The sequence below is a fragment of the Epinephelus fuscoguttatus genome, linkage group LG8 (assembly GCF_011397635.1).
Source record: "Epinephelus fuscoguttatus linkage group LG8, E.fuscoguttatus.final_Chr_v1".
NCBI lineage: Eukaryota > Metazoa > Chordata > Actinopteri > Perciformes > Serranidae > Epinephelus > Epinephelus fuscoguttatus.
In genome coordinates this window covers 21,021,251-21,047,276 of record NC_064759.1, presented here as the reverse complement: position 1 = coordinate 21,047,276, position 26,026 = coordinate 21,021,251, and the positions used below count along the sequence as shown (strand labels likewise).

At 42.7% G+C, this 26,026-nt stretch overlaps 1 protein-coding gene across 1 annotated transcript; it reads right to left on the bottom strand.

Annotated features, from left to right (window-relative positions):
- Positions 1 to 1,822: 1,822 nt before the first annotated feature.
- ago1 (argonaute RISC component 1) lies at positions 1,823 to 25,216 on the bottom strand. Its single transcript, XM_049582524.1, has 19 exons — positions 24,677 to 25,216; positions 20,297 to 20,483; positions 16,163 to 16,283; positions 14,461 to 14,642; positions 13,704 to 13,840; positions 13,232 to 13,366; positions 12,861 to 12,948; positions 11,332 to 11,479; positions 11,092 to 11,211; positions 10,877 to 10,999; positions 10,552 to 10,685; positions 10,048 to 10,232; positions 8,946 to 9,105; positions 8,618 to 8,708; positions 6,279 to 6,473; positions 5,601 to 5,735; positions 5,398 to 5,499; positions 5,012 to 5,211; positions 1,823 to 4,525 (listed from the first exon to the last, which is right to left on the bottom strand). Exons 1-19 carry the CDS (start codon positions 24,699 to 24,701, stop codon positions 4,417 to 4,419), a joined length of 2,577 nt encoding a protein of 858 aa, XP_049438481.1. The 5' UTR covers positions 24,702 to 25,216; the 3' UTR covers positions 1,823 to 4,416.
- Positions 25,217 to 26,026: the final 810 nt, after the last annotated feature.

Here is a 26,026-nt window from a genome sequence, read left to right as displayed (position 1 = left end):
TAAAAAAATCATGTTTTTAATACATCAGACGCTATAATTTATTATTGCCTACATTTGTGTTAAGACTGGGAGTTTAGGGCTGCCATGTAAAATGTCCAAGTCCAATTTTATCTTCTGTCCTGACTTGATTATTGGTTTAAAGGGGGACTTTGCACATTTTCAAAATTCATACATATTCCTATGGCCTAAGACAGTCCAGAAATATGAAACAAATGAATAACTCCCTCCCAAATCCATTATCCAGAGCAGGGGTGTCAAACATATGGCCTTCCAGCTCTTCCTGGGCGATCCCAAGGAGTTCCCAGGCCCGATGACATATGTAATCCCTCCAGTGTTTTCTGGGTCTGCCCCAGAGCCTCCTACCACTGGGACGTGCCCGAAACATCTCCAGCGGGAGGTGCTCAGGAGGCATCCTGGTGAGATGCCGAAAACACCTCAACTGACCCCTTTGGACATGAAGGACAAGCGGCTCTCCGGATGTCCGAGCTCCTTACCCGATCTCTAAGGCTGAGCCCAGCCACCCCACAGAGGAAACACTTGTATCCGCAATCTCATTCTTTCGGTCACTACCCAGAGCTCATGACCATAGGTGAGGGTTGGATATGTAGATGGACCAGTAAATCGAAAGCTTCGCCTTCCTGAACATAAAACAGTTCAGTTGACCATGTTTAACTGAACGTGGAAAAGCTGAGACATACTGTTGACATTTCACTTATTTTTCTTAAGACATGTAAGGCTGTTCATCTGTTTTGTAAAAGGATGAACGTCTACAGAATGTACTTGAAATTTTTTACACAAAAAAAGGGAAAATATTGGAGCTGATGGAGGTTATTGTGCGATGGTTTTATTGGTCCGGCCCATCTGAGATCAAACCGGGCTGTATGTGGCCCGTGAACTAAAATGAGTTGGACAGCTCTGATCTGGAGTGCTAAAACTCAAATTTGTGATGTCATAGGGTGTCAAGTCTGGAGCTGCTCCACTGACAATGATGGGGGAGATGTTCTACATGAGACTGAGAGCACTGACTGCGTACATTACAAGAGAATAAAGATCATTTTGGTATAAGAAAAAAGAAAACACTGTGTGTGTCCACAAAACCAAGCTCCCATTCATTATCTACGAAGCAGATCCAGTCTTTATTCTGTGTGACATCACAAGTTTAAGACTTACTTTTTTGATTTCGCGGTTTGAAAGTAGCTTATGTTCACTAATATTGATTTAACTTTCTTAGGTGGTAGAAGTAACATACTGGAATTCTTTTTTTAGGTGGTGTTCCTCTTTAAGTGTAGATAAAACTTAGGTTCAGGAGCAGGGCTACGCCTCAACCACACCTTGATGATTATCTGCCAAGCCTGCTCATACCTGGTCAACCCATCCTGCTCTTATTGTCTCAGATTTCTCGACCCACCCTCCCTTTCCCTTCCCTTCATCCATCATCCTCCCTACCTCATCCCAACCAACATTCCTCCATCCGCTCCTCCTTTCTCCCCTCATCTCTTCGTACTCAATCTGCTGCATACCTCTCCCATGTCTCATTCTAGGTACCGTCTGGGGGGGCCTGTCATCAGCTCGGGTGGAAAAACACCTGAGACAGAACCTCCATACTAATACATCCTCCCAGATCAGCCTAACAGAAGACATCCCTCCTCCATGTTCACCCCCACTTACATCCGTTCCCCTGTCCTCAACAACTAATACCGCCTGAATTACAATTAAACATTTAAATGACATATTGTGGCGTGGTCCTTGCTGGTGACCTAAAATCCAAGCAAACAATATAGTATTAAATTTATACGCAAGTAAAAGACAAAAACGACAGGAGTAATAAAAAACAATTTTATTTTCTTTAAAAAATAACCCGCCCCAACAGAGTTCCCATACTATCACATACAGAGCCAAAATAATATGCTTCCATGTCCTTTCATTCAAATCTATTGGGAAGTGCTATGACAAGGACTGTTCTTGATCAGTGGCTTCAATATTGCTTAGTCAGACAGTGAGGCTGTGCGGAGAGTTGTAGACTCTCCAGTGTCCACATGATGCATTTTCAGGGTGACTGCCATTTAGTCTCCCCCCTTTGCAAGGTGCTTTGTGGCTTCAGTGAGTGAGGAACTGCATCTGGTTTCAGTGATACTGGGAAATGCCCCCTGACTGATTTTTCTATTTTTTTTTAATTTTTTTTTCCCAGCACAGAATGAGGGGTAAAACATTGGCCCCGACTGTGAAAGGCCCGGCAACTGGTGAGCCAAAATACATAACAGGTTAATATTATATATTTATATATACAAATCACCTTGGACACAATGAAGGATCAGTAAAACGGTGTACAAAGGCATTTTGATTATGCAAGTTAATAAACATGATTTAAAAATCAAACTCATCTGATCTCTTATCTTTTGATCCCTTTCAGCTCAAAGGGGCTCCGACCATCAGACAAGATTTGAGGCGCTTAAAGGGCAACTGAGGTGGAATTTTGAGACTGTCTCCACAGTGCCCTCTTGAGGATACACTCTGACACTAGTCACAATATTCATAATAATAATGACAAAGGAAAAAAGCAGTCCTTATAACCATTACACAATCGAGGCAAAACGACTGACAGGCAGTGGCGAGCGCAAGGCTCCTACCGCTAAGGAAACCAAAATAAGGTGGCTCAGAATATCCAGTCATAAAAATAATCACATGCATTTTTTTTTTTCATAAATCCAGAAAGTGACTAGATGTAAAGGCAGGGCATATCATGTAGTAATAATAGTGGCCCATCCTGTCCAATGTAGCAACCCCCTACCTGTGCCGCCCATGCACACAGAGCACCAATGGGGATTGGCTAACACAAGCTAGGGGATTGGGGCAGGGGATGCTGCAGGTGTGTGACTTCAGAAGTGATGGTGGAAAGGGAGATGAGTGACTTGGCTTTGAGGGAAATAAGTGGACAAGTGCATTTGAAGAGGTTTGTCTCTACATGCTAAGTAAAGAGACGAAGAGGGCAGAGAGGTGTGTGCTTCTGCTATTCAGGCCATGAGTTGTAAATGCCTGCAGAGGGAAGAGCTTTGTGTTAAAACGGGAACAGGTGTGTAAAGGTACGCAAAGAAGTGCGTGGGAAGTTTAGAGTGCACTGCGTGGCGTCATCTCCACTGATACATGTCGGAATGTGCAGAATGATCGGAGCAAGGTCGGTTGCTGAATGCGAGTTCAGCTTTGCAGCACTTAAGTGTTCACAGACTTTGTATTTGCCTGCATGTAAATCTACAGAGGAGTGTTGACCTTGCCTATTGCCGTAGTTACCTCTTTGTTCTGAAAGCTATGCAGGTGTGGGTGTGAAAACTTCAAACTACTCTGTGTCAAGCCTCCAAACAGACAGGTCTCACCATTTTGAAGGTAAATCAATAAGTAAATAAAAAAAAAGTGCCTCATAAATCCTAAAAGAGCAACGCATACAGAAATGAAAGATTATCTTCCTGTTTAAGTGCCCCTTTTCCATTGGTTGGCATAACTTTTGGCTGGTTAATAATGCTGGTTTAGGTGCATGGGGTGCAAGTATATTTGATACACTCTATGCAAATGGTCCCTCTATTGTTATGCTAAGCTTGCCTCTATAGGCTAAATCTCTCAGGGACTGACCAACCAGCACAGAGTGCGCGGCAGGACTTCTCTCCTGTAACTACGATATGCTACACCTGCTCTTTCTGTCTCTGCTAAAATAAAGACCAGAGGGCTAGCCTCACAAGTACTAACAAACTCTTATGTGCAGGACTGGTGGCACCTACATGCTAACACTAAGTGCTAATGTACCATACCTCAGACTCTTAAAGGCCGTTTAAAAAAATAACATTATTCAAAAACATTAAAAACATGAATGTAGTTCATGATAACGATAAAATGATATATGTAAGTGTGCGTGCCCAGTACCACCCCTCTGGAGGACCCCCGTACTTAAGGGGCTTGGAACACTGGCATCCGGCATTTGGATGGGTAGAGAGGCAGCATTGTGGTGGCAGTTAAAAAAGTTTTTTGTGATTTTTTTTTCTTTTTTTTTTATCGCCTACTTTCCTCCCATCCGTATTGCATACTTACATACACAGGAGTGTGAAGGTAGCGTACAATACAATTACATAATAATAATACCACGTTTAAAAATTCAACATAAAAAGAGCAATAGTCCTGGTAAAGTAAAAACAACAAAATGACAATAATAATATTCATAACCTTTTGAGTGCATGAGGCTGTAGAGTCTGTGTTTACAGGTGAAGGGCCTTTTGTTTCTTGGGGTTCGGGTGAATGACTGGCAGATCTGTGGAGTATGTGTGGTGGGCAGTCATTGGGAATAAGGGATGGGGATGAGGTGGTCGCGGGCCGTGTGCCCACTCAGGTAGAAATGAGGTGGGAGGGGTCGATGGTGGTGATGGTTGATGGAGCTCAGGCGAAGTACATGGTCCTCAGGGTGTCGTGGTGGATCTGAACAGCTTTAGCCAGCGCCTGGGGGTCCCGACCGTTGCTCTGACCAGACACGTGGCTGCCCTCTCCACTGCAGAGAGATGACAGGGGGAGGGGTTTCAGAAACAAGATCAGCGACACAATACAAGGCAAATTTGGCAACAAATTAGAATGGTACTGGCCAGGAGCATTATCGCTGAAGGGAGCCGTAGCAATGGGAAAGGAGCACCCACACAGGAAAGATAAAATTACAAAAAGGTATGTAGACCTTGCTATAGTGTTTTGACTTGACAAGAGCGACTGGTAAGACCCAGTCAAGATGGTAACATGAATGTCTGCGTCATTGTTTCCACAAGTCTCACCACTGACACAGTGCCTCAAACTTGGGGTCACTTCATGTGTAGACAGTGCTGCAAAAAGTTACACTAAGACTGATGTGCTTTAGGTTTCATACAGTATATTACATCATTAAAATTTTCCAATCATTTTGGGTCCTGACAATGTTGGGAACTAATTACCGTGTCATAAGCAATCAGCGTTTTACAAACCCCGTTACATCTTTCATATCCACACTGACCTGTCATGTTCTTTGTCCACCAGATGGTAGCGGGCGCGGAAGGCCACGAGACGAGCATAGTAGGCTGGCGCAGGGATGGAGACTGAGCGGGTACAGCGCACGTAAGTGTGGCACAACTGGTAAGTTAGAATCTGCAACTCATCAGCCGTGAAACGATTGTCGTCCCATAAGACGTAGTAATGAGACGGCCGGCTGGTACCCTGAAGACAGAGACAAGGCAGTAAAAATGAGATGATATGTAGAAGCAAATAACTGGCTGTGTAAAACAACCTAACGTGATATGTAGGGTTTTACAGTCAAAAGCACTCAGTCTTATTTTAATCTACACAGGGATTTTAAAAACTTAATAACAGAGCGCTAAAACATTCTGTTACTGTTATTATTACCTGTATGCCTGCATGGCTGCACAGGTAGAAGTCAAACTCAAAGGGATGAGTGATGCTGGTGTCCACTGTAGTCCCTGCAGGAATATTCCCACTCTTCCCAATCTGTCAGAAGACAACACACAAGATGGTTATTACTGAACATATGAAAACAATTATTTATTTTTATTTTAGAAAATTTTTATGTTAGAAAATAGAAAGCCTACCCTTTCAGACTTGTCAGCACAGAAGAGGCGTGTGTGGTGGCGTTTCTGCACGACAATGTAGGTGATGCCTGGCTGATAGTCTTTCTCCAACTTGATGCATGCATCTCTGATGGCCAGGAGTTCGTAGTGGAGAATCTACACACGAGAACATTGTTTATTAGCCGGCAACATGTTATGCAAATGACGTAATAAGAGCTAGGTATTATTACACATTTAGGACAATCCAATGGAGCCTAATATAGAGCAGAACAAAATATCAAGAATATGTCAATATCATGATATGAGACTAGATATTGTTTTAGATTTTGGATATCATAATATCATAAGTGCTGTCTTGTCCTGGTGTTACATGCTGTGGTGTGTTTGTGTGTCTGCTCTCTTGTGCCTCCCCGGGTCCCGCCCTCCCCTTCTTGCCAAGTAGAAGTTGATTGAGCACACCGGTGCCCACTTACTCATTGATGACATGATAATTAAATGTCTGAGGAGCCAGGCAGACAGTGCCAGTGGGCTAGTTGGCAGCGTTCAGTCTGTGTGTTGGATGGTTGTGGTTTGATAGTGTGTATTGAAATAGTTGATTTAATGGTTGATTTGTGGAATACTTGGCTAGCTATGACTTTCCTATTTTTGAGAAGGTAGTTTTCAGTCAATCGGTCTCAACTACCATGATGTCTTTATTACCTGCGGCAACTGTCCCTCAGGAACTCCATCTCTGTAGAAAATGATCCTGGTGGGCTTGAACCGGGTCGACTTGTAGAACTGGATCAACAGTTCACGCACCATGTACGACAAATCTTCAATGATCTCTTGCCTGGGTCTCTGGACTCGCACTGTGGCACAGTATCTGCTGGGATGAGCATCCATACTGCCTACCACCTGGAAGAGATAGGGGCACTGTCACTGTTTGTGGTTTGATTCTCGCTGGTATCACATGTGGAAAAAATGCAGTATTATAAGGTGAAATATAGAGGCAAAAAATCATGTTAGTGGACTACATTTCAATCGACTTCATCCACTGTTATCACTCCTTTGTCCTGACATGCATATCTGTACGTTAGCATCCCCTAGAGGCCACCACTAAGAAGTGTGGGAGGCTCAGCATCAACCTTTTATTTTCCTTCCGTCTAATTCTTCCACTGCACTAGTATTAGAATTTTTTCACCAGTTTTCTCCTCAGTCGGGAGGATCGAGACAGGCCCACTCTCCTCTCTCTCCCATCCTCTCTGCGTGTGACTCGAGCGTTTGTCATAATTGCTAGGCAACAACACAGCCAACCGCAGCTGAGCCGAGGTCAAGGGAGGACGAGGGTTGACGTCATTTCCTTTTTAAATGTGAGTCAGTGATGAGCCATTCGTTTCCCTTTATCCCTCACTACCTCCTCTCTTGCTACGTTCTCTTTTCTTCCTCCAGCCTCATTTGTTGTGTATCCGAGTCTAACCAAAAAGTCAGATTGTGTGCAGACTGCGTTTCCTCGTGAAATGGACTTCCAAAGCGAGGCATTTACGCCTAATCTAATACATCAGAAAATGAAACATAACAAAGCACTGCCACAGTTCTTCAGGCTGAATTGGTTATTAAGTGTTATGAGCTGCCTGAGAGTACACACTACTTATTAAAGCTGTAAATTAGGGCTGTGATGGTTTTAATGAAAATGCCAACATGAATTACAAATGCCCATCTCATTTAAGCAGAGCATAAGGTGATGAATTCATCTCATCAGTCAAAATATACAACAGTATCTTCCCATTTATACTGCACAGTCATGTTACCATAACAGTCTAACTGATAATAACGACACACATATAAGCTGAATGTGATGACACGTTCTCTGCAGTGTTTTAATTACCTTTTTGTCTGTATTATAAATCAAAGCTCTTCTGCCTCAAACATACTATTTGTGCCTGTGAGATTCTTCTTTTACCAGCATTGCTGTGGGCCTTGACCTCCCAGTGCCGCCGTCACCAAGCAACCACGACCGTGTGTTTGCTTTTCTATGACATCTTGAGGTCATTTGCATTATTTACATGCCCTTGTTGTTGTTGTTTTTTCTGATTTGCCTATGAAAAAAAGGAGTGCCCCTGCCAACTTAGCATCTGGACTGCCATCAGTGAAGCTGCACCACACTGTGGCAATTATTAACAATTATTTAGATTTCTCACTTTACATAACGGCTTATTAATAAACAACAAAAAAGTTTTTATGGCTTTGAAAAGGACTGAAAAAGAGAGCACAAGGTTTAAATCCCCATGCTGGCAAACGTCCATTGTTCTTGTTTTGATGGTTTTTAGCCATCTGTGTATCGGAGCTGGCACAGAGCTGCTGTGTCCAACACAAACAGCAGCGGTGGACAGAACCTGTCTGACATTCATGCAGATAAATTCTGTGAAATGTATAAATTAATTACTCTGACTTGTGGGTGTATCTGTAACAACTGGCAGCCAAGTGCTTCAAGCTGCTGTTCCTCTTATAATTGCCACAACCATAGAAAACACTCTGACTGTATTGAAGTCAGAAGAAAAATACTTCGCTCTTGAACTAGGACGTCAATATTTTTCACAACAATTCAGGTCTCGAAAGGCAATTTTCTCTTCTTCTAATGTGTGTCTTAGTGCCAGTTATAGAGTTATAATAAAACAAAAGGTATCTACAGACAGCAAACCTAACCCTGAACCTGTGGGTAATGTCAAACCTGTTGTTTTGTCACAAAACAGACAAAAATTACACCAGCTACTGTTGCAACGAACACTAATTTCCATAACCAAATAACTGGGCTTTATTTTGATTATCTAAGCAATCATTTTGTCCCTGAATAACAAGTAACAATGACAAGTCACCTTTACAAGTCACCAGAGCCAAAAGCACTCCAGTGTCCCCCACACAAGCTTAACTGCCACGCCCTCGTTTGACAAGCAGCCCAACTTTGTGTGACACGCAGTAGGTGCACACTTCCTTCCTCTTTCTCAGAGTGTGTTCAAGGTGAACTGGTGCTCTCTAATGAAGGTGTTATTTCTGAGACTTACAGCAGTAATGGAGGGCTTCTTGCCATCTCCAGCAGGGGGGTGCGTGACGTCTGCTCCCAGGAAGATAACCGGCTGCTGAAACACTGCTGACCTGAGAAAATGAATGAAGTAGGAGATGCAAATTACACTTGCTCATAAAAGCAGCATGGAGCTGCTATTGAGGAGTTGTATTATCAATGTCACAGGCTGAAATGCTGAGATGGGTCAATATACAGCAAGTCATCCAGCAGGAGTTTGCAGGCTTTAAATACTTTAATCATCCGGAGTGAGTGGGTTACTCAAGGCTCAAACACCTGTTCATATATGTGCAGTAGTATTACCAACTCACCGTTGGTGAGGCACCAGAATGTTGTTGATGCCCCCCAGCTTCACATTGATCTTGAGGCAGAGGTTAGAGAGGGTTTGAGGTGACGTCTTCACCACGTTCTTCACCTGGACACACTGCGTGGCCATGCCCAAGAGGGTGTCCCCCACACGCTTTACCTCCGCTAAAGGGGACAGTTTGGAAATGGGACGTTAAGAACACCATGATGCTAAAGGACTCAGAGAGTATTTTGTTAAGTTCAGCTTTAAAACAGTCTGTCTTGATGCTTCTTGATGGTCATGGTTTAAAGGGACAGTTCATCCCCAGATCAAAAATAAATGTTTTTCCTCTTACCTGTAGTGCTTTTTATCAGTCTACATTGTTTTGGTGTGATTTGCCAATTGTTGAAGATATCAGACAAAAAATACATTTGATAAACTCAACAGCAATGTCTCTTTCCAGAAGTAATGACCTGGTTACTGAAGATAATCCACAGACCTTGTTGTGAGCAGTTTCATGTGGAAACTTTTTTCTTTCTATGACACTACATCCGCCAACTGTATCCCCGCACAGAAGGAAGCATACATCTATTCATGGACAAGAGGCTTGTGCTTGTGATAGCGTAAGATGTTAACATTAATGGCATCCTCCTCGGGTGTGCTTTAGTGTTAGCTAGCTCCGAGGTGCTGGGTGAGCTAGCAGTAGATGCAGACTTCCTGCTTGCATGATACTATTGGATTATCTTGAGTAACTGTGTTATGATTTCCGGAAAGAGACATTGCTGTTGCGTTTTTCAAATGTATTTTTTGGTGCTTTGAGCACCACAAGCCGAGTGCCCTCTGGTTCCATTATATTTGAGAGAAGACAGACATCTCTACGGTCAATATCTCCAACAATCGGCAACTCACACCAAAACAAACCGATAAATAGCACTACAGGTAAGAGAAAAATATACATTTTTGATTTTGAGATTAACTGTCCCTTTAACAGCAGAGTGCAACTTTAAATGAGTTTGTGGTTTTATGGCTATTTTCTAAGAGTAATTTCAAATTTGTCTGTGCAGAAACAACAGCAGATTCACATCATGACAGACTGTACATCCATATAAAAAAGTGGCACAGCCTACCATAGACGGGGGTTTTTCCAGGCAGAATGACGATGATGAGCTGCAGTCCAGAGTAGGTGTTCTTCAGGTGTCTGAACATGGGCTCTACGCTGTCCGCTCCCTGGGCGTATTTACAGAAACATGGCTGGCCCTGAATCGGCATCCCAGCGTCCTTGGAGATTTTACGCAGCTGGTCTGTGAAGTTCCTGAAAGAAAACCAGAGTAGTTGAGACAAAATTCAGGAATCAGTTTCATACTTTACTGATGTTTTGTACTGTACCCTGCCTTCTTATTAGGAAATATTATTGATTATATGATAAAAGAAATGAATCCCTGTGTTTGAGATACCAAATGTAGGCTAAATATGGCACTGTGGATGCACATTTCTTCTCTTGCTAGCAGCCATGTTAACAGTGAATCTAATGACTCACCACTATTCAATGCAAAACAGCCAAAGAATGTTATGGGGAGAATTATTTAATTCCCCTCCATGATTTCCCGCTGTTACTTCTCATTAACACTTACTTGAGCACCTCTTCTCTGCACTGTTTCTGGGGGGCAAAGCAGGCGATCGCCCACACTTTGATCTCGATGCCATTATAAAACTGCTTTCCCCTCATGTCCCACACTCCCTGGTTGGGGGTGGCGATGGCACGGTTCTGTGGAGGAGAGGACCAGAGGAGAGAAAGTTTAAACTAAATGAGGTCAGATCCGCTGCAAAATTATGTATGCTACTGTGTGAGGGAAAAATCGCAACTGAAGGATTATAGTTTAGAGTGTCTCTATTCCCAGACTCCCCATCATTACTCAAAACTGTTTTCAGAAGAATAATGAATAAACCATGTATTACCCGTCCTCCATACTGCAGGATCGGGGCTGGAAGCACCCTGCCCGTCACCTCAGCCATGTCATCTTTCACCTTAATCCCAAACTCCTGGATGTACGGGTCCAGGTTGAAGTTAGCATTCTTCATCTGTGAAGAGTAAAGTAGATCATGCATCATGTCTCACAGTCTTACATACATTGCTTTTTACTGTTGTTACATCAGTTGTCTCTACAACTCACCAGCCTGCTGATCTCCTCTTGTCTGTCGGGTGCGGAGCGAGCTGTGGCTTTGATCATAGTGGAGGTCTGATTATCTGTCAGCTTCTTGATGCATCGTTGACCTGCTACAATGTTACACACCTGGAACGGGTAAACACTGGTGATTCACATGTGCTAATCCTGGATGTATCTCAAAATAGCTTTTAAGTCAGAGTACATGAAAACTGTATCACGGTTAACAATGCTTGAATCCTTCCTCACCTCCAGAGGCAGGTAGGTGTGCTTCTGCTCCTGCCCCACCTGTAGACAGGGTAGGTGGGGGTATTTTAGCTGCAGGTTGTACTTCTGCTTGAAGTACTGGGCCACTGTACATTCTACTGTCTGCCCACTTTCGAGCTGGAGGGGAAACCTGGTAGAAAAGACGAGAAACGTGATCAACTGCTGTGTGACTTAATGAAAAGATGAGGAAGTCGCTTTAGCTGAGAGATTTTGAATGGATACACCCCTGCACGGTCGTGAGTGTGTGGCACATCTGTGACCTTGTATCAACAAATGTTACTGTCATCAAAATACATCACCAGCCAGTTCCTGATCTGCTGATTCATCCAGGGTGATTTTAAAATGTTACAGGTTCTAACAGGGCCCCGACGCTCTGAAATGACCTGCCCGAGGATATAAGGCGGCCTGAGTCAGTGTCTTCGTTAAATCCCTTTTAAAAACGTACTTCTATCGGAAACTATATCCGGAGCTTTCTATTTTATCGCTATCTTATTGTTATTTCCCATTTATTATCTTGATTTCAGTTCTTTCTTATTTTTTGTTTTATTCTGTGTGTTTTAAATGTGTTTTATTTATTGTACAGTACTTTATAACTGTGTTTTGAACGGTGCTATATCAATAAAGTTTATTTTTTTGTCATAACAATCACAACTTATTAGAGTCCAAAGTAAGGTGTTAAAATTTCTTGTTCAGTTTGAACAACAGCCATTAAATACAGAAAAGAAGAGTAAGCACTTCTTACATTCTCCTCCCACTTCCTTTCTTTCAAACAACTCTGCGATATCATTTAGTTGTGTGTATATGATGAACCTTTTTTACTATACAACGAGGGGTTCCCACCACAGAAACTCGCCCAGAGTATCGAGAACTTATTGAGGAAATCACAAACTTTACCTGCGTTCCAATCACAAGAACTAAGGGTTAATATAGTTCCTCTGTCAGAGTCCCTGGTGCAAAGAAAGCGCCAGAAAATGAGTCAGATAAAGAGAGACAGAGGGGAGAAACAGTCGAGAGACCAGTGAGTGAATAAGAGAGTGATGGTGAAAAACAAAGTGTGAACGAGAGAGAGAAAACTTTAACAAAAACAAAATCCTAACACACTCAGTCGAGTGTCGACGGTGAAGACAGACGTTTGAGGGATTCAAACAGTCATGCAACAGTAACTACAGAGACCAAGAGGATGTGTTGTTGCTTCCTTGTGTTGTTGCTTCCTTGTGTGTAATAATGCATTTCAAATGCCACCTTTGTTTTTTAATTCGCTTCACTGTTCCTATTTACCTTTTCTGCATCTGAAGAGCCACGAAGATAAGGTAAATAGGAACAGTGAGGCGAATTAATAATACCTGGCACTGTTCGGTCGCAACAAGCTATGTGATTATCTCATTCATATCTAAGCAGAATATTCTAACCCATACAAATAATTTGGGGGTATCCTAATAACATTGATGTATGCCTTAGGATAAACAATGAGAGTATCTGATGATGTAATTCAATACTGTCTGCATACTTACGTCTGGTGGCTGGCAGGTCGTCGGGTGACATTGCATACACGATACTTCCTCTTCATTTGGCCACAGTGGGTCACCTCCACCTTTAGGCCTGGTAATGCCAGGAGTTAGTGGGGTAAAGAGACACAGACAGACAAATGTGATCATTCAAAGCACAGTACTTAAAGAACATCTCATGAAATAACAAACACCACTATCAAAGTTAAGACGGGAGAGTAACAAATGGCAGTAACTTATGGCTAAGGTCCAGGAACAGTTTTTAAACGCATTTGCCAGGTGTCAGGACAGAATCTTTAGACAGAGCACATTTATTTTCTTGTTGAGAGCTTATCATGGTGTGTTTGGAGGGCATTTCACAAAGGCCAGTAGCTTACCTTTAATCTCCTTGGTGAAGCGGACCCTTTGCGAGTCTGTGAGCGTTTTGGGCTGCTCATCAATATTGCGAATGTCCAAAACTTCACACATGAACTCAATTACAGGCTGGGCTTTGTAGAAGGCCGTAGCGGACACTAGAGGGTGACAGAGAACAGCAATGAGTCCATCCAGGTGAGAGAAGAGCAACTTTACAGAAGGTGCATGGATGCTAATGACTTTTTCAGGTATCATCGCCATCTAAGGCATTTATCATCGCCAACTTAATGTTACAAGCAGCCAATAGGAGGGTTTATTTATGATACAATAACAACAAATCATATGGTGATTGGTGGTTTAAATACTCTTTGGTACCCCAGTAAATCTTGCTTCTCACCCTTCTTGACCCACTGTTTGTGCCCAGTCATGCAATGTCAGTAAAAAACAATGAGATCACTGGCTGACTACACATGCTCACTCACTTCAGTGACTCACCATCAATGTTAAGCATCATCTTCCACATGGCAGGGCGCACAGACTGGTGGAAACCAAACCAGACTTCCCTCCCTCCACCCAGTGGGTGGTAGTATCCTTCAGGTGGGGAGAAAAATGAACGACCCACTGGAGTGTACCTAATTGGAGGAAGTGGAGGGGGGGTGAAAGTGATGAATGTGTAAAAAAATTGACTTAATTCAAAGCATGACCTCAGCGTGACTTCATATCCAGTAAAGTTGTCAACTCATGCAGAAGGATTTTAGAATAAGTCAACTCATGGAAGGATTTGAAACCTGCATGCAAAAAAACCCAAGATGGAAGTCGTAAGAAACAGAGCTGTATTTGTCTGAAACGGACAAAAAAAAATTGGGAAACATTTTCACTGTACTGACTTTTCCACAAACTGTGGCTTGAAGATTTCCTTTTGACCATTTTCAAGTCAAGTCCTCGAGCCAATTATCTTTATTCCCCTGCTCAGCATTGTTCAGTGGATACTTTCACACAGGTCTCAGCTAACAACTTTTGTTTAGGGACTGACCCCTGGAGCTATGACGATCTGATGCGTGCGAATGGAACAACCCAGTTAACCTTGCTAGGCTGCACGGTTGACAAAAACATCGCTTTCCAATCTGCTTTAACAACGTATGCATATAACTCATTATCTGACTAAACAGAGAGTGTGACAGAGTGTTGCAATACGTGTGTTAGGATGTGTGTTTGTGTCTCAGAGAGAAAGGGTTCATATGGTGTCCTGTACCTCATAGAGGCTAGGTGGCGCATGGCCACGTCCAGGGCTTGAACCGAGTCGAGGGGGACCTGCAGCCGACCGCTGACCAGAGTCTCCTGCAGCAGGCGCCATGACACTTTGGCCAGCCAACGGATGGACACCTTGAAGATTCGGTCTTTACCCTCACCTGGGATGGTTACCTCAAAATCCACCTGGAGAAATAGAAGACAAAAAGAGCAGAAACGGAGAGGAGAGGTAAAGAACAAGGCTGAAGGGCAAGAAGAACAGTAACCAGAAAATGAATGATGACCCAAAATCAAATCATCAAACTGTGCAGTACACTGGAATCTTTATCTTTATGTACAGGACTTATTATTCAAGAGGGTATCTTGCACTAAAAAGGGGTGGTTCGAAAACACCTTACCTATTACACATCACTTACAAGAATCCATCCAGCCTGATCACCTATAGTTTGCATTACAACACACCGTGAGACTGCATGGTTTTGCTTTCCTGATGGTTTTGTTTCCATTGCTGTTTGAGCTCCAAAATATGACCATATGTGCTAGTACATGAGTCTGAAACTTGAAAGAAATTGTTTAACACACACTTAAATGATTTATTGTCAAGAGTTGGATAAGACAACTAACACCACTCTTAAGTTTGTAAAGTAAATGTGAAGCTGCAGCCAGTAGCCCATTAGCTTAGCTTAGCTTAGCATGAAGACTGGAGACTGGGCAAAAAGCTAGCCTGGCATCTGTCAAGAAAATCTGTCTTTAGGGAACTAAAGACGGATTAGTAGTCTACTTTAGACTACAGTCTGGCCATTACTGTGAGGTTGCCAGGCAACTAGCAGAGCTTCCTCTGGACAGAGTCAGGCTAGCTATTTCTGTGATTCCAGTATTTAAGCAAAGCTAAGCTAAAAGACTTTGGCCTAATATCTTTCCAAACTATCAGACTATTCCTTTAAGAAATATCAGAAAGCATTCTTACTCAAATACACATTAAAGGCGCTCTATGCAGAACTTATGGCGTTTGAGTTATTGGGACATGGTTGTTAAAATGAACGTGGCAGAACTGGTGGCTAGCAGCCAACAGTGGTAACTGCGTACACAGCGCTCAGCAACAGTGTTGACAGAGCTAACGGTGTTAACTGAGGAGAACCAGCAGGTGGAGGCTATGCTAGGTGACGCCATCCCGCTATCAGTAGTAATCACCACAAGTGCAGTTTGGAATGGAGGCGATGAGCTAGCCGGTGGGATACTCACATGATCTAACATGCACACGTGGCCAGACTGGCTTACCACAACAAACTACAGAGAAGATCGGATTATAACACACACAGGGTAATGTGACTTAATTCTCTGCTTAGGATACCATCACACCACTATATCTTTACAAAGCCAATAGTGGTGTGCTGCTGTATTAATGCTCTGACTGTTGCAAATTGAATCTTTAAACTAGAAGCCTCCAACCAGACGGTGACAGTGTTCCATAAAACAGCAGGTGTTGGTGGTTGTTATAAATACAGGGATAGACATATGAGCTCTGCAGGAGATCAATAGCACTTTCTATTCAGTGTTTTTCATATAACCCCTTCCTCCCCTGGAGAAATATTTTAACTCCCATTCAGACAGGGCATCAGATTGATTTTACTGATCCCTGAGGAGGAATTAGCTGATGTTAACGGCATGGTGTTACAGTGTAAAGCAAAACCACTGCAAACATCTACCTTCTCACTCCCAATAGGAAGTGCTAGCACCGTGTAGATGTTCTTCTTGCCATCATACACTGGCTTCCTGTCGCCAAAGAGCTGGGGCTTGAAGTGTTGCACCATGTATTCCACCACCTCCCTGTAAAAGGAGACAAAGACAAACAGTACAGGATTAACATGCGCAATAAAATGAGAAGGGGCCCCTGCTCTGCCAATTAAACTCATCGCCTGATCAGGGGTGAGGCGGGCAGGGGGGTGCTCTCAAGATGATAGAATATTGATCAAGCAGGATGCAGCTGTTGGGTGATATATCTCATGGTCACAGGGGGAGAGGCAAGGACAAAAAGAGCGAGGGTGTGGTTGGGGGGCCACCGTTCAATGTACGGTGCCTTGGCCTTCATATGTGTGGGGGATGAGGAGTGGTTCTGAAAGGAAAAGGTCAAAGGGCTTGACCTTTGCATGCCTTCTTGGACCCTTTGTCTCACACCCTAAAACCAAAAGAGACCCTCTCCCGTTAGAGAAGGTGGTACGAACCCACACAGCTTCAGGGATACTTCTTTAGAATTTCAAGTTTTCTGAGCAAACAGCTAGGAGATGACCAATTTGTTCATCTGTTTCTGTTCACATACTTGTTAATCAGGAAGACAACAAAGCTCAAGGACTCTCACAGAGCGCTCTCTTGTCTTTCTGCCGAGATCTTTAAGGATTTGAACAAAAGATTGCTTGTTTATTAAAAAAAAATGAGGACAAATGAGGACACTGGTATTCGGTCAAGGCTGTTTTAATAGACAGAAATAAATAATGTCGAGTTATTCCTTTCAGGTTTTGAGAATAGTAATTATTTGGTCTTGAGGAAATATGCAAAAACAAACAATACAGCTAATTAAGTAAAGCTGCACAAGTCCGTATAAAACTGTCAACATTAATGGCTACTCCATGTTTGTATAATAACAGCTGGCTTCAAATATCCAGATGCCATTTTTGTTCAGAAAGAAAAAATACGAACTAGCCATCGATTGATTCTAACTTCACCATCCTACACCGGATCTTTCTATATAATTAATGATGGTTCTCCAGAGGGCCAAGGCGATCAGTAAGCCACACTGAGACAGTAACCCTGAGAGTTCACGGACTGAGCTGGTGCCAAGACACTGACAAAAAAAAGTTAGCCTATATATTATATTCCTGCTTCTGGGCTGTCCCTGATACCTGACACACCACTCCAAATACAAGACAACCGTGGAATATGATAACCAATCAAATCTAGTTGACAGCTATCTCATAGTGTGACACTTCAATTTAAGTATAAAGCAGAGTAATAGAGAAATAGCTTTCATGCCTTCATAGATGGGCAAATTCTCCCAGATCAAACATGACGAAACAGGGCTGTAAGGCAGACTTCCCCTGTGAATTCTGTAATTTATGGTTATGTACTGTTTGTAGCTTGAATTAAAGTAATAAATGTGACAAATCATAATCACAGCAGCTCTGTCTTGTTTTTCATTTGTTACAGCTGTTACAAAAATGGATGACGCCAGTAAAAACTGTCAAGGGATTAATAGTTTCATGAGAAAAAAAAAACACTGACGCTTGCAAGCATGCAGGAAGTAACACAGCAACTCCTGCTAGCCTGAATAGTTCTGCATGATCCTTAAAGGAGACATCTCTTCACAGTGAATAAAAATATACTTGAAGGACTTTTTTGCAAGACAACGCCTATTTTACTCCTGCATCTAATTACAAAGTTGATTGGAAAGCCACTTACAGGATATTTATTTGATTCAATGATAGTCTTAGAACCCTTCTAAAATCAGTGACTTTATCGAGACTTTTCACACAACCATTTTGATTTATCCTGCATCAGACAGCGAATGATTCAGCCACCTAATATGAGGGCTTCTTCAAGCACAATCTGCAACGTAAACACAAGCCAAGGTGAAAGGGTCAGTTAAGTTAGATTCACTTTTGACTCTACCATCTGTCCAGTGCGGTCACTTGGGCAGAGCTGGTGCAGAAGGAGAAAGCTCCCTACTGCTTAATATAATCTGAGACCCATGAGTACTTAAAGGGAAACTTCTTTTTTTCCCCAACCTGGACCCCATTTTCCATTTTTTGTGTCTTAGGGACTAATGTGGACAACAAATTTTGAATTTGCCCTGGTATAGAGCAATGCACGTCCACTAAAAGTGCTTGTTTTTGCCACTGGCATGCTCAGACTGTTATTTGTGTCTTGACAGCATTATGGAAAGGACTCGACAGAGAAATAAACCTTTTTCTGTACCTTTCACACGATCCTGTCTGTTTTTATTTGTCTTCCTTCAGTAACTCAACTCTCGCAAGACTATAGGATGACATTTCTTAAGCGAGACTTGGTCAGACACAGTAACAAACAGACCAGATCAAGCAATCTCTCTAGGGTCCTTTCCATAATGATGTCAGACATCTTTAATGACAATCTGAGCCTATCAGTGGCAAAAATAAGCACTTTTATTAGACATAAACTGAAGGTGCGCCATTGCTTTGAAGAATTACATTGCAGCCTGTTTCACAGCTGCAGCGTTCTATCATAATACTGCACCAGTTTCAAAATTGTTGTTCCCATTAGTCACTTAGACACAAAAACATGAGACAACAGGATCCAGGTTGAAAAATATATATTTTCCCTTTTTGTCTTTGGACTTTTATCACCTTGCTTTTTGCTCTTCAAGGCCTGATGAGGAGTCACACTAGGTATGAAGCACAGGACGGATGTTAGCTAAAGTTTGGAAAATACATTTCATTGCCTGAAAATATAAGGAACAGATCGCAAGCTTCAAGTTTTTTGCCCCCAGTTTAAGGGACTCATAACTTAACACCTACTTATAATGCATCCTAATCAAATATTTGTTTTCGTACATAACAGGGATGCATGGTGTAAAGATAACACATACTGGAAGGACAGTTTACCACAAAATTCCTCTTACCTGCAGTGCTGTTTATCAGTCTAGATTGTTTTGGTGTGAGTTGCCAAGTGTTTGAGATATCGGCCATACACATCTGACGTCTCTTTCCAGAAACTATGACCCAGTTACTCGAGATAATCTACAAACCTTGTTGTGAGCAGTTTCATGTAGGAACTGTTTTCTTTCTACTGAACAACACCCGCCAACCGTATCACTGCACTGGGAAAGAGGATTTCAAGAGTTTTACTGAGCTTGCTAACGTTACAGCTCAGCAAAGGAGTAGGCATTAATGTTTATATGTCACACTATTATGAGCCTCTCGTCCATGAGTAGATACAGAAACAAGATGGTGAAAAGAAAATAGTTCCTACATGAAGCTGCTCACAACAAGGTCTGTGGATTATCTCGAGTAACTGGGTCATGATTCCTGGAAGCAATACTACTGTTGAGTTTTTCAAAAGTATTTTTTATTTTTGCCGCTTTAAGAACCACAAACTGAGTGCCATCTAGTTCAATTACATTTGAGAGAAGGCAGACATCTCCACAGCCGATATCTTGAGCACTCTGCAGCTCACACCAATACAATCTAGACTGACAAATAGCACTACAGGTAAGACGAAAAATATGTATTTTTATTTTGTCGGTAAACCGTCCCTTTAACATGAGGGTATGTCTTTAGATGGGTTTATGTTCTTGTGGTAATTTCTGACTTGTCTCTGCAGAAACAGTAACACTCTCATCATGACTGAGTGTATATCTGACAAAAAAAACTGATTTTGGGGTCAACTGTCCTCTTGAAGCTGGTAAGACCAAACGATGTAAGGCATACTTGAGAGTTGGAGAACTCTGCTTTAGCTGCAGCAGAATTATTTATATTATTTTCCCCACACAATAATGTGGTAATCAGCCATTGAAAATAAATAAATAGTTGTTACAAAGCTATTGTCGCTGCGTCCTGAACGACTGACAACACAGTGATTACAAGTGACTGTTGGGCTTTCATTATCCAATTTCAAACTGCTACATGCTGCAGACGTTTCAGCTGCTTGTTGACTTCTTAAAATGCATGCCTTGTTGCCACAAGTCAATACCCACATGACAACTGACAAGTACTGATCTTTCCAAATAATGCAGGACATCACAGACGAGACATGCAATAAACAGTGTGATCAGATAAAGGTGCAACCACAGTCGCTACATGTTCTATTACCTGTTGACTCTCCGTGGGCACTTGTCGGGCTTAATGTCCACCTCATAGTGATACACGTCCATCTTTGGGATCTCCACCTCAAAGTAGTTCGCCAGCAGCTTGATGGGCTTGCCCACGGTACCCATGCCTGGCCGGCGGGGGGCATGGAACACCTGCTGCAGGGGTGGGGGGAAGACCCCCATGGGCACTGGACAGACAGGGGATAGGGAGCCATCAACAAGGACAGGTGACAGGTGACAGAAGCCGGCAAGAGGGAAGGAATGAGGAAAGTGGGTGCGTGCAAAGCAACGGCGAGAGCAGAAAAAGAGCAAGTCAAAGCAGAGGAAGGGCACAGGCAAAGCAGGCACACAGGAGATAAAGAACGGTTAAGTGAGGAGGTGGCAAAGGAAGTGGTTGGGAGTAGCAGAGGACAGGGCAGAGGGGGCGAGAAATGTGGCATAAGTCAGGAAGGAAGTGTGGGCAGGGGCCAAGAGGACACGATAGGTGGACATCAGAGTGGGTGGCAGAAACAGGAAGAGGGAGAGGGAAGATAGGAAAAGAGAGAAACGGTGAGAATGGAGCCGTTAAAGAGCCAAATGTGCATTTGGGGCCAGGCAGAGGGAGAGAGGTATGTTATTTATGTGATAAGATAAAGGGTGGTGGAGGAGGATATTGACAAGGCATGAGGAAGAGGAGGAGAACCAGATGAGGTCAAGTGAGGATGGACATGGGGGAAGGGGGAGGATGACAGAAACAGAAATTATGGGGAGGAGGGAAAAGGAGTACGTTAGAAAACAATTTTTTTTATGTGGCAAAGCATGATTTTTGAAGGTTATTCATCACATGATCTTAAGTTTTGTCGTGCTTCTGATCACATCCATGTTTTACAGACTACCAACAATTAAAAAAATGCATTGACTGTTGATTAAAACGATCATTTTTAAGACATAGAGGGCTCTGTGAGCGCACGACTCCACTATTATTTGACATTTTGTAGACCAAATGAAAACGATCACAAGTTGCCTTAAACACGTGTTGCACTTTCCAAATAGGTGTCATTTCTGAGAATGTCTGATGTTTCATGTTTCATTTGTTAGTTATTTTTCAGTGGGTTAAATTTAGCATTTGCTTGTATAATCTAGGCCCAAAAAAAGCAGGATTTCCCTGGCAGAAACAGCACTAGGTAGACAACATCCAACTTAATTTTCACTGACTAGCGACCATCAGAGTCCACACTAGCATTGTGTCTTAAAAACAAGTCTGAGCCGGTCAGGAGGTCTAATACAGAGGGGGATCCTAGACTGGGTGCTAGATGCGAGGCTGACTGTGACTCCTGCCTGAGAGGGGCCCAGTGCCTTAACCTCTGGGTCCCCAGAGAACAGCCCTCCTCCACCACAACAAAGACCCCAGCTGCCCTGCTCCTCCGTCACACACATACACACACAAATTCACGGGTGTACGACAGAGGGAGCGCCCTTGCTACGGCGAACGCACACCCTCATACACACAAACACAGGGGGCCCCCTCTACATTCCCAGCCTCACCATGGAGACACCACGGCAACACAGCATTGTCATGGATATCAGGGGACCTGTGTGTGTGTGTATGTGTGTGTGTGTGTGTGTGTGTGTGGGGCTGTTGGAGGAGATGGGAGGAGGCAGGGTGCCGCCGTGGTCATGCTGAAGAGACCTTGGCCTTTTTGGTCCTGCACTGAGCATGTTCCCACATCAGGCCAAGAAGCCTGTGTATCCCAAACTGGAAAAGCCCTGCTTTAAATAGCTGCTATGGAAATCCTTGGGTCAAACATACCACTCAATCATATGTTTACGAAGCCCTCAAAAGATGCCAAACTGACAGGAAGAGTAACACGAGCCATACGACACAATGATGCTCTGCTTAGTGTGTGTTTGTAAAGTCACACCTCGCCACAACACATCTGACAAACACCATAAACACAGACACCAGACATGTGTCGACCACACATACAGTATGTGCAAGAGAGCATGTATGTGTGCGAACACGCTGTGTGTTTCAAGTGAGTTGTGATCGTTGCACACTCACACAATGACACACACACTTCGCCCTCATGCCAGTGAAGGCAGATGGTGAGAAACGGAGCCAGCGCTTTCACATATCCCAGGACAATAGCAGTCTTTCCCAGGCGGTAAGACTTAAAGCAGAGCTGCATCATAGCATGAAGACACTCACTTCTTACTGTCTTTACAATGACGTAACAAGAAATAGCCCCGGCAATAAGCCCGGGTCACAGGGGAATGACTACTTTAAAGTCATAGGGGAACATGTACATTTTTGCGCACTTTATTTTGGTTTGTTAATGGCCAAATCTGTCCGTTTCAAGATTCTTTGCTGAGTCCTGCTGTAAAACAAATTTCAAGCACATCCTCAGTCTTTGACTTCGGAGGTAACAGCAGATCTAGAGTGTCGCTAAGGATAAAGGATGAGTACTGCTCAGCTTAAATGCAAGTACACACTGAAATCGAAAAAATCCATCACAGTGAAATGAGACTTTAAAATCCCAAAACAGGGAGTGGTAATAAATGTGTACAGGAGATCCCTTCCCTTATCGGGAGATCACAACAGGCCAAGCACATGAATGAGAAGGAACAGCCAATTATGCATCAATTGTTTTGGCCAAACTATTTGGCTCTCTGAATAATTGGCTGTTGACCATGAGCTAAACATGGCAATCAGCTCAATCTTGGAAAATAGCACATTGAATAATCACACTTCAAACACAAAGCAGACTTTGAGATGAGGGGCCTCGGGGACCCTTCCCCCATCCTAAAAAATAAAAACAAGCCTATTGAACTGAATGCAAGCTTCGGTGTCTGGATTGACAATGTAATTTCAATCTCAGGCGTACTTGTGCAACTAAAGAAGACATCCAAAGAGGGTTCAGAGATAGTTAACAGGGTGATTCAGTTCACAACACCTCTTTACACAAAGACATTCAGTATATAAACTCTTCCCTTCAAAAGTACAACACAGATTCAAGGCTTTATTATTAATGCCAGGGTTCAAGATTTTCCACAATAGGTGGACTTCAGACCTCAGCGTGAAGCCAAACATTACCTGGTGTGTGTTTTAATTGCCTGCTTCCACACCTCATTCATGAAAACTCCTACATGAAGATCATCACTGGCACTGATAAGCACTCGCTGTAAATCTGAACGTGTAGGATGCAGAGCAAAACCCCACACCGCATGCAACTCTAAAAACAGGTTCTGTCAACTCTAACAGCAGATGTGCAAACATCCCAACTGAGGATTATTTTTGGTTTCATGTGTATTAATAATTCATCTGTCTCTGCAGATGTTAGGCCATGGTCACCCGTGTGTGCATGTAATGCATAGGTCTTAAACACTTTTTTGGCCACCATAACCTGTCAGTGAAAAGGGAGGCTGGTCTGCTGTGTGGGGTTCTGTCAGCTGCTGCTTGAAGGCGGGCTTCACCTCCATTGTTTCTCTGATGGACTGTTGGACTGCTGGATTATATATCTATTATGTATCCCTTGTTGTATACATTGATATATTATGTTATGCACTATGTTTATACTATATCAAACTACAGTTACACTACACTTACTGCGTTACATATACTGCTTTTATACTGCTATAGGCGATACTCTGATCTATTTCATCTTGTGTTATATTGCTATACTACATATTATGTGATATTATATTACAACTTTTCACTTTATACCATATCTCATGTCCCATGCATTCATTATTTATCATATTATACTGCATTACCTCATTACATTTAGTTTTTTTCCCATTGTTTTCTGTATTATTACATATTATATTTCTATATTAATAAAGACAAACACAGACTTGCTGACTCTGCTGTCACTTAAACCATACTACTGACACTTTACCATGCAGTTTTGTCTCCATATGTTCTTGAATAGTTTTCCTATTTTGTATTTGTATTCTCTCCTTATTTAGCTTCTTATATAGCCTACTTCTTGTTATTTATTCTTTTACTTATCTGTGATATTGCTGTATTTGCTTATATCTTTATCCATATCCCTCCTCACCCAGATTCCCACGACCTCCCTGCCCCCGCGCATGGCTGTGGATATTGTGAGCTCTCCAAAAGGCTTGTCTTTAGCTATAAATCTGGATAAATAATAACCCTCTCCACAAAGTCTTGTGCATGCAAGACTGCAAGAGAGCCCCCTCCATCTCCCACTCTCTCCTCTGTAAACGTTGCGATGCAACAGACAGGGTTGTCACCAAGCCTCCCTCTAACATCCCCCTGACGCTAAGGCCAGGCTACGGGTGCCCCGTTTTTCTAACTGCAGTCTGTCTCTGCAGCTGTAAATGTGGGTATCCGGATTGATAGTGTGTTAAAGCACTAAAGTAAAAATACACCTACCAGCGCCAGACGGTCCCGGCTCCATCCCATTCACTTAGCCGCGCGGGTACAAGCTAGCTTGTCCGGGGTGCTGTGGCCAAACCGCCGGCCCCTTCAGGCTGGAAGCGTCTCAGACTTCCAGCCCCCTCCTCTCGGCGTGTAGTCTTCTCCTTTCTCGGTGTACCCCCGCCCCCTGCCCCTACCAGAACCCCCCAGACCCGCAGAGGAGTTGAGGCTAACGGCGATAGCTGCCAGCTGCCTGTCTGCCCGTTGACCCTGGAGGTAGTAACGGTAGAGCTGGAGGGCGATACTGCTTTATTTCTGAGCGCTCTTCCTCCGCGGGGCGGTGTGCTCCTCCCGGCGCCGTGATTTGGCCGATTGTCCGCGGCGCTGTGATTTCTTGACGGTCTGTTGTGCTCCTGCTCACCGTTCAAGCAGGATTCTCCAGCGGAACAAAAAAGGCCAGCCCCTCACCCCCCAAAAAATCTGAAACTTCTTCTTTGCCATTAGAAAGTGCAAAGGAACTGTTGATGAACTTGCTGTCACACCCCAGAGGCGGAAGGCGGAACTGCACTGCAGATATGCAAATAAAGCCAGTGTACCAAGTGTGTGCAAAATCTAAAGACATTATGAAGTTCATATTCATATGCATAACTTCATGTAAAATATATCACGACAAACAGTAAAATAATAGAGTACATCTTGAAACTTTAGTTTACTAAACTGTCACTTTCCTTATGCATGTTGACCTCATATTTATCATATTTGCTAAATGACAACTCAAAACATATCTTTTTTAACAAAGTCTATAACTAGCAGTTATCTGTTTTAATATTCCCAATATGTTTGTATATATGTATTTTTTATTGCTGGATTAATTATTGATAGATAAATGTATTTATTCTTCTCTTTTCTCCTTGAATGAGTGTTGTATAATTGCATGGTTTTATTTCTTTGTTGTTTGTCTCTGCCATCTGAATTGTACTTTGTGCTGCATTTTGTGCATGAAAGGTACTATATAAATAAAGTTCATTCATTCATTTATTCATATTTGGCACAAATAATTACTGCTTTTTCCTGTTTGCTTCTCTTTCTTTCAGAACTGTGTTTCCTGATTACTTCATTGTTCTTTCTTTATTTGAAAATAAATTAATACATTTAGTTGCTGTTTTATTTCTCTTGTTTGACGTGATTTTTGAAGAGCCTTTGTCAGCTCATTAAAAATATCTCACAAGCACAGTCCTTTTGTGATCCTTTATGGTATTGTGTGTGTATGTGCGTGTGTGTGCGTGTGTTTTCTTATCTGTGCAAATAAACTGACAAAGAAAAACAAAACAAATTTGTTTTTGACATCCATAGGTGAGGGATGTC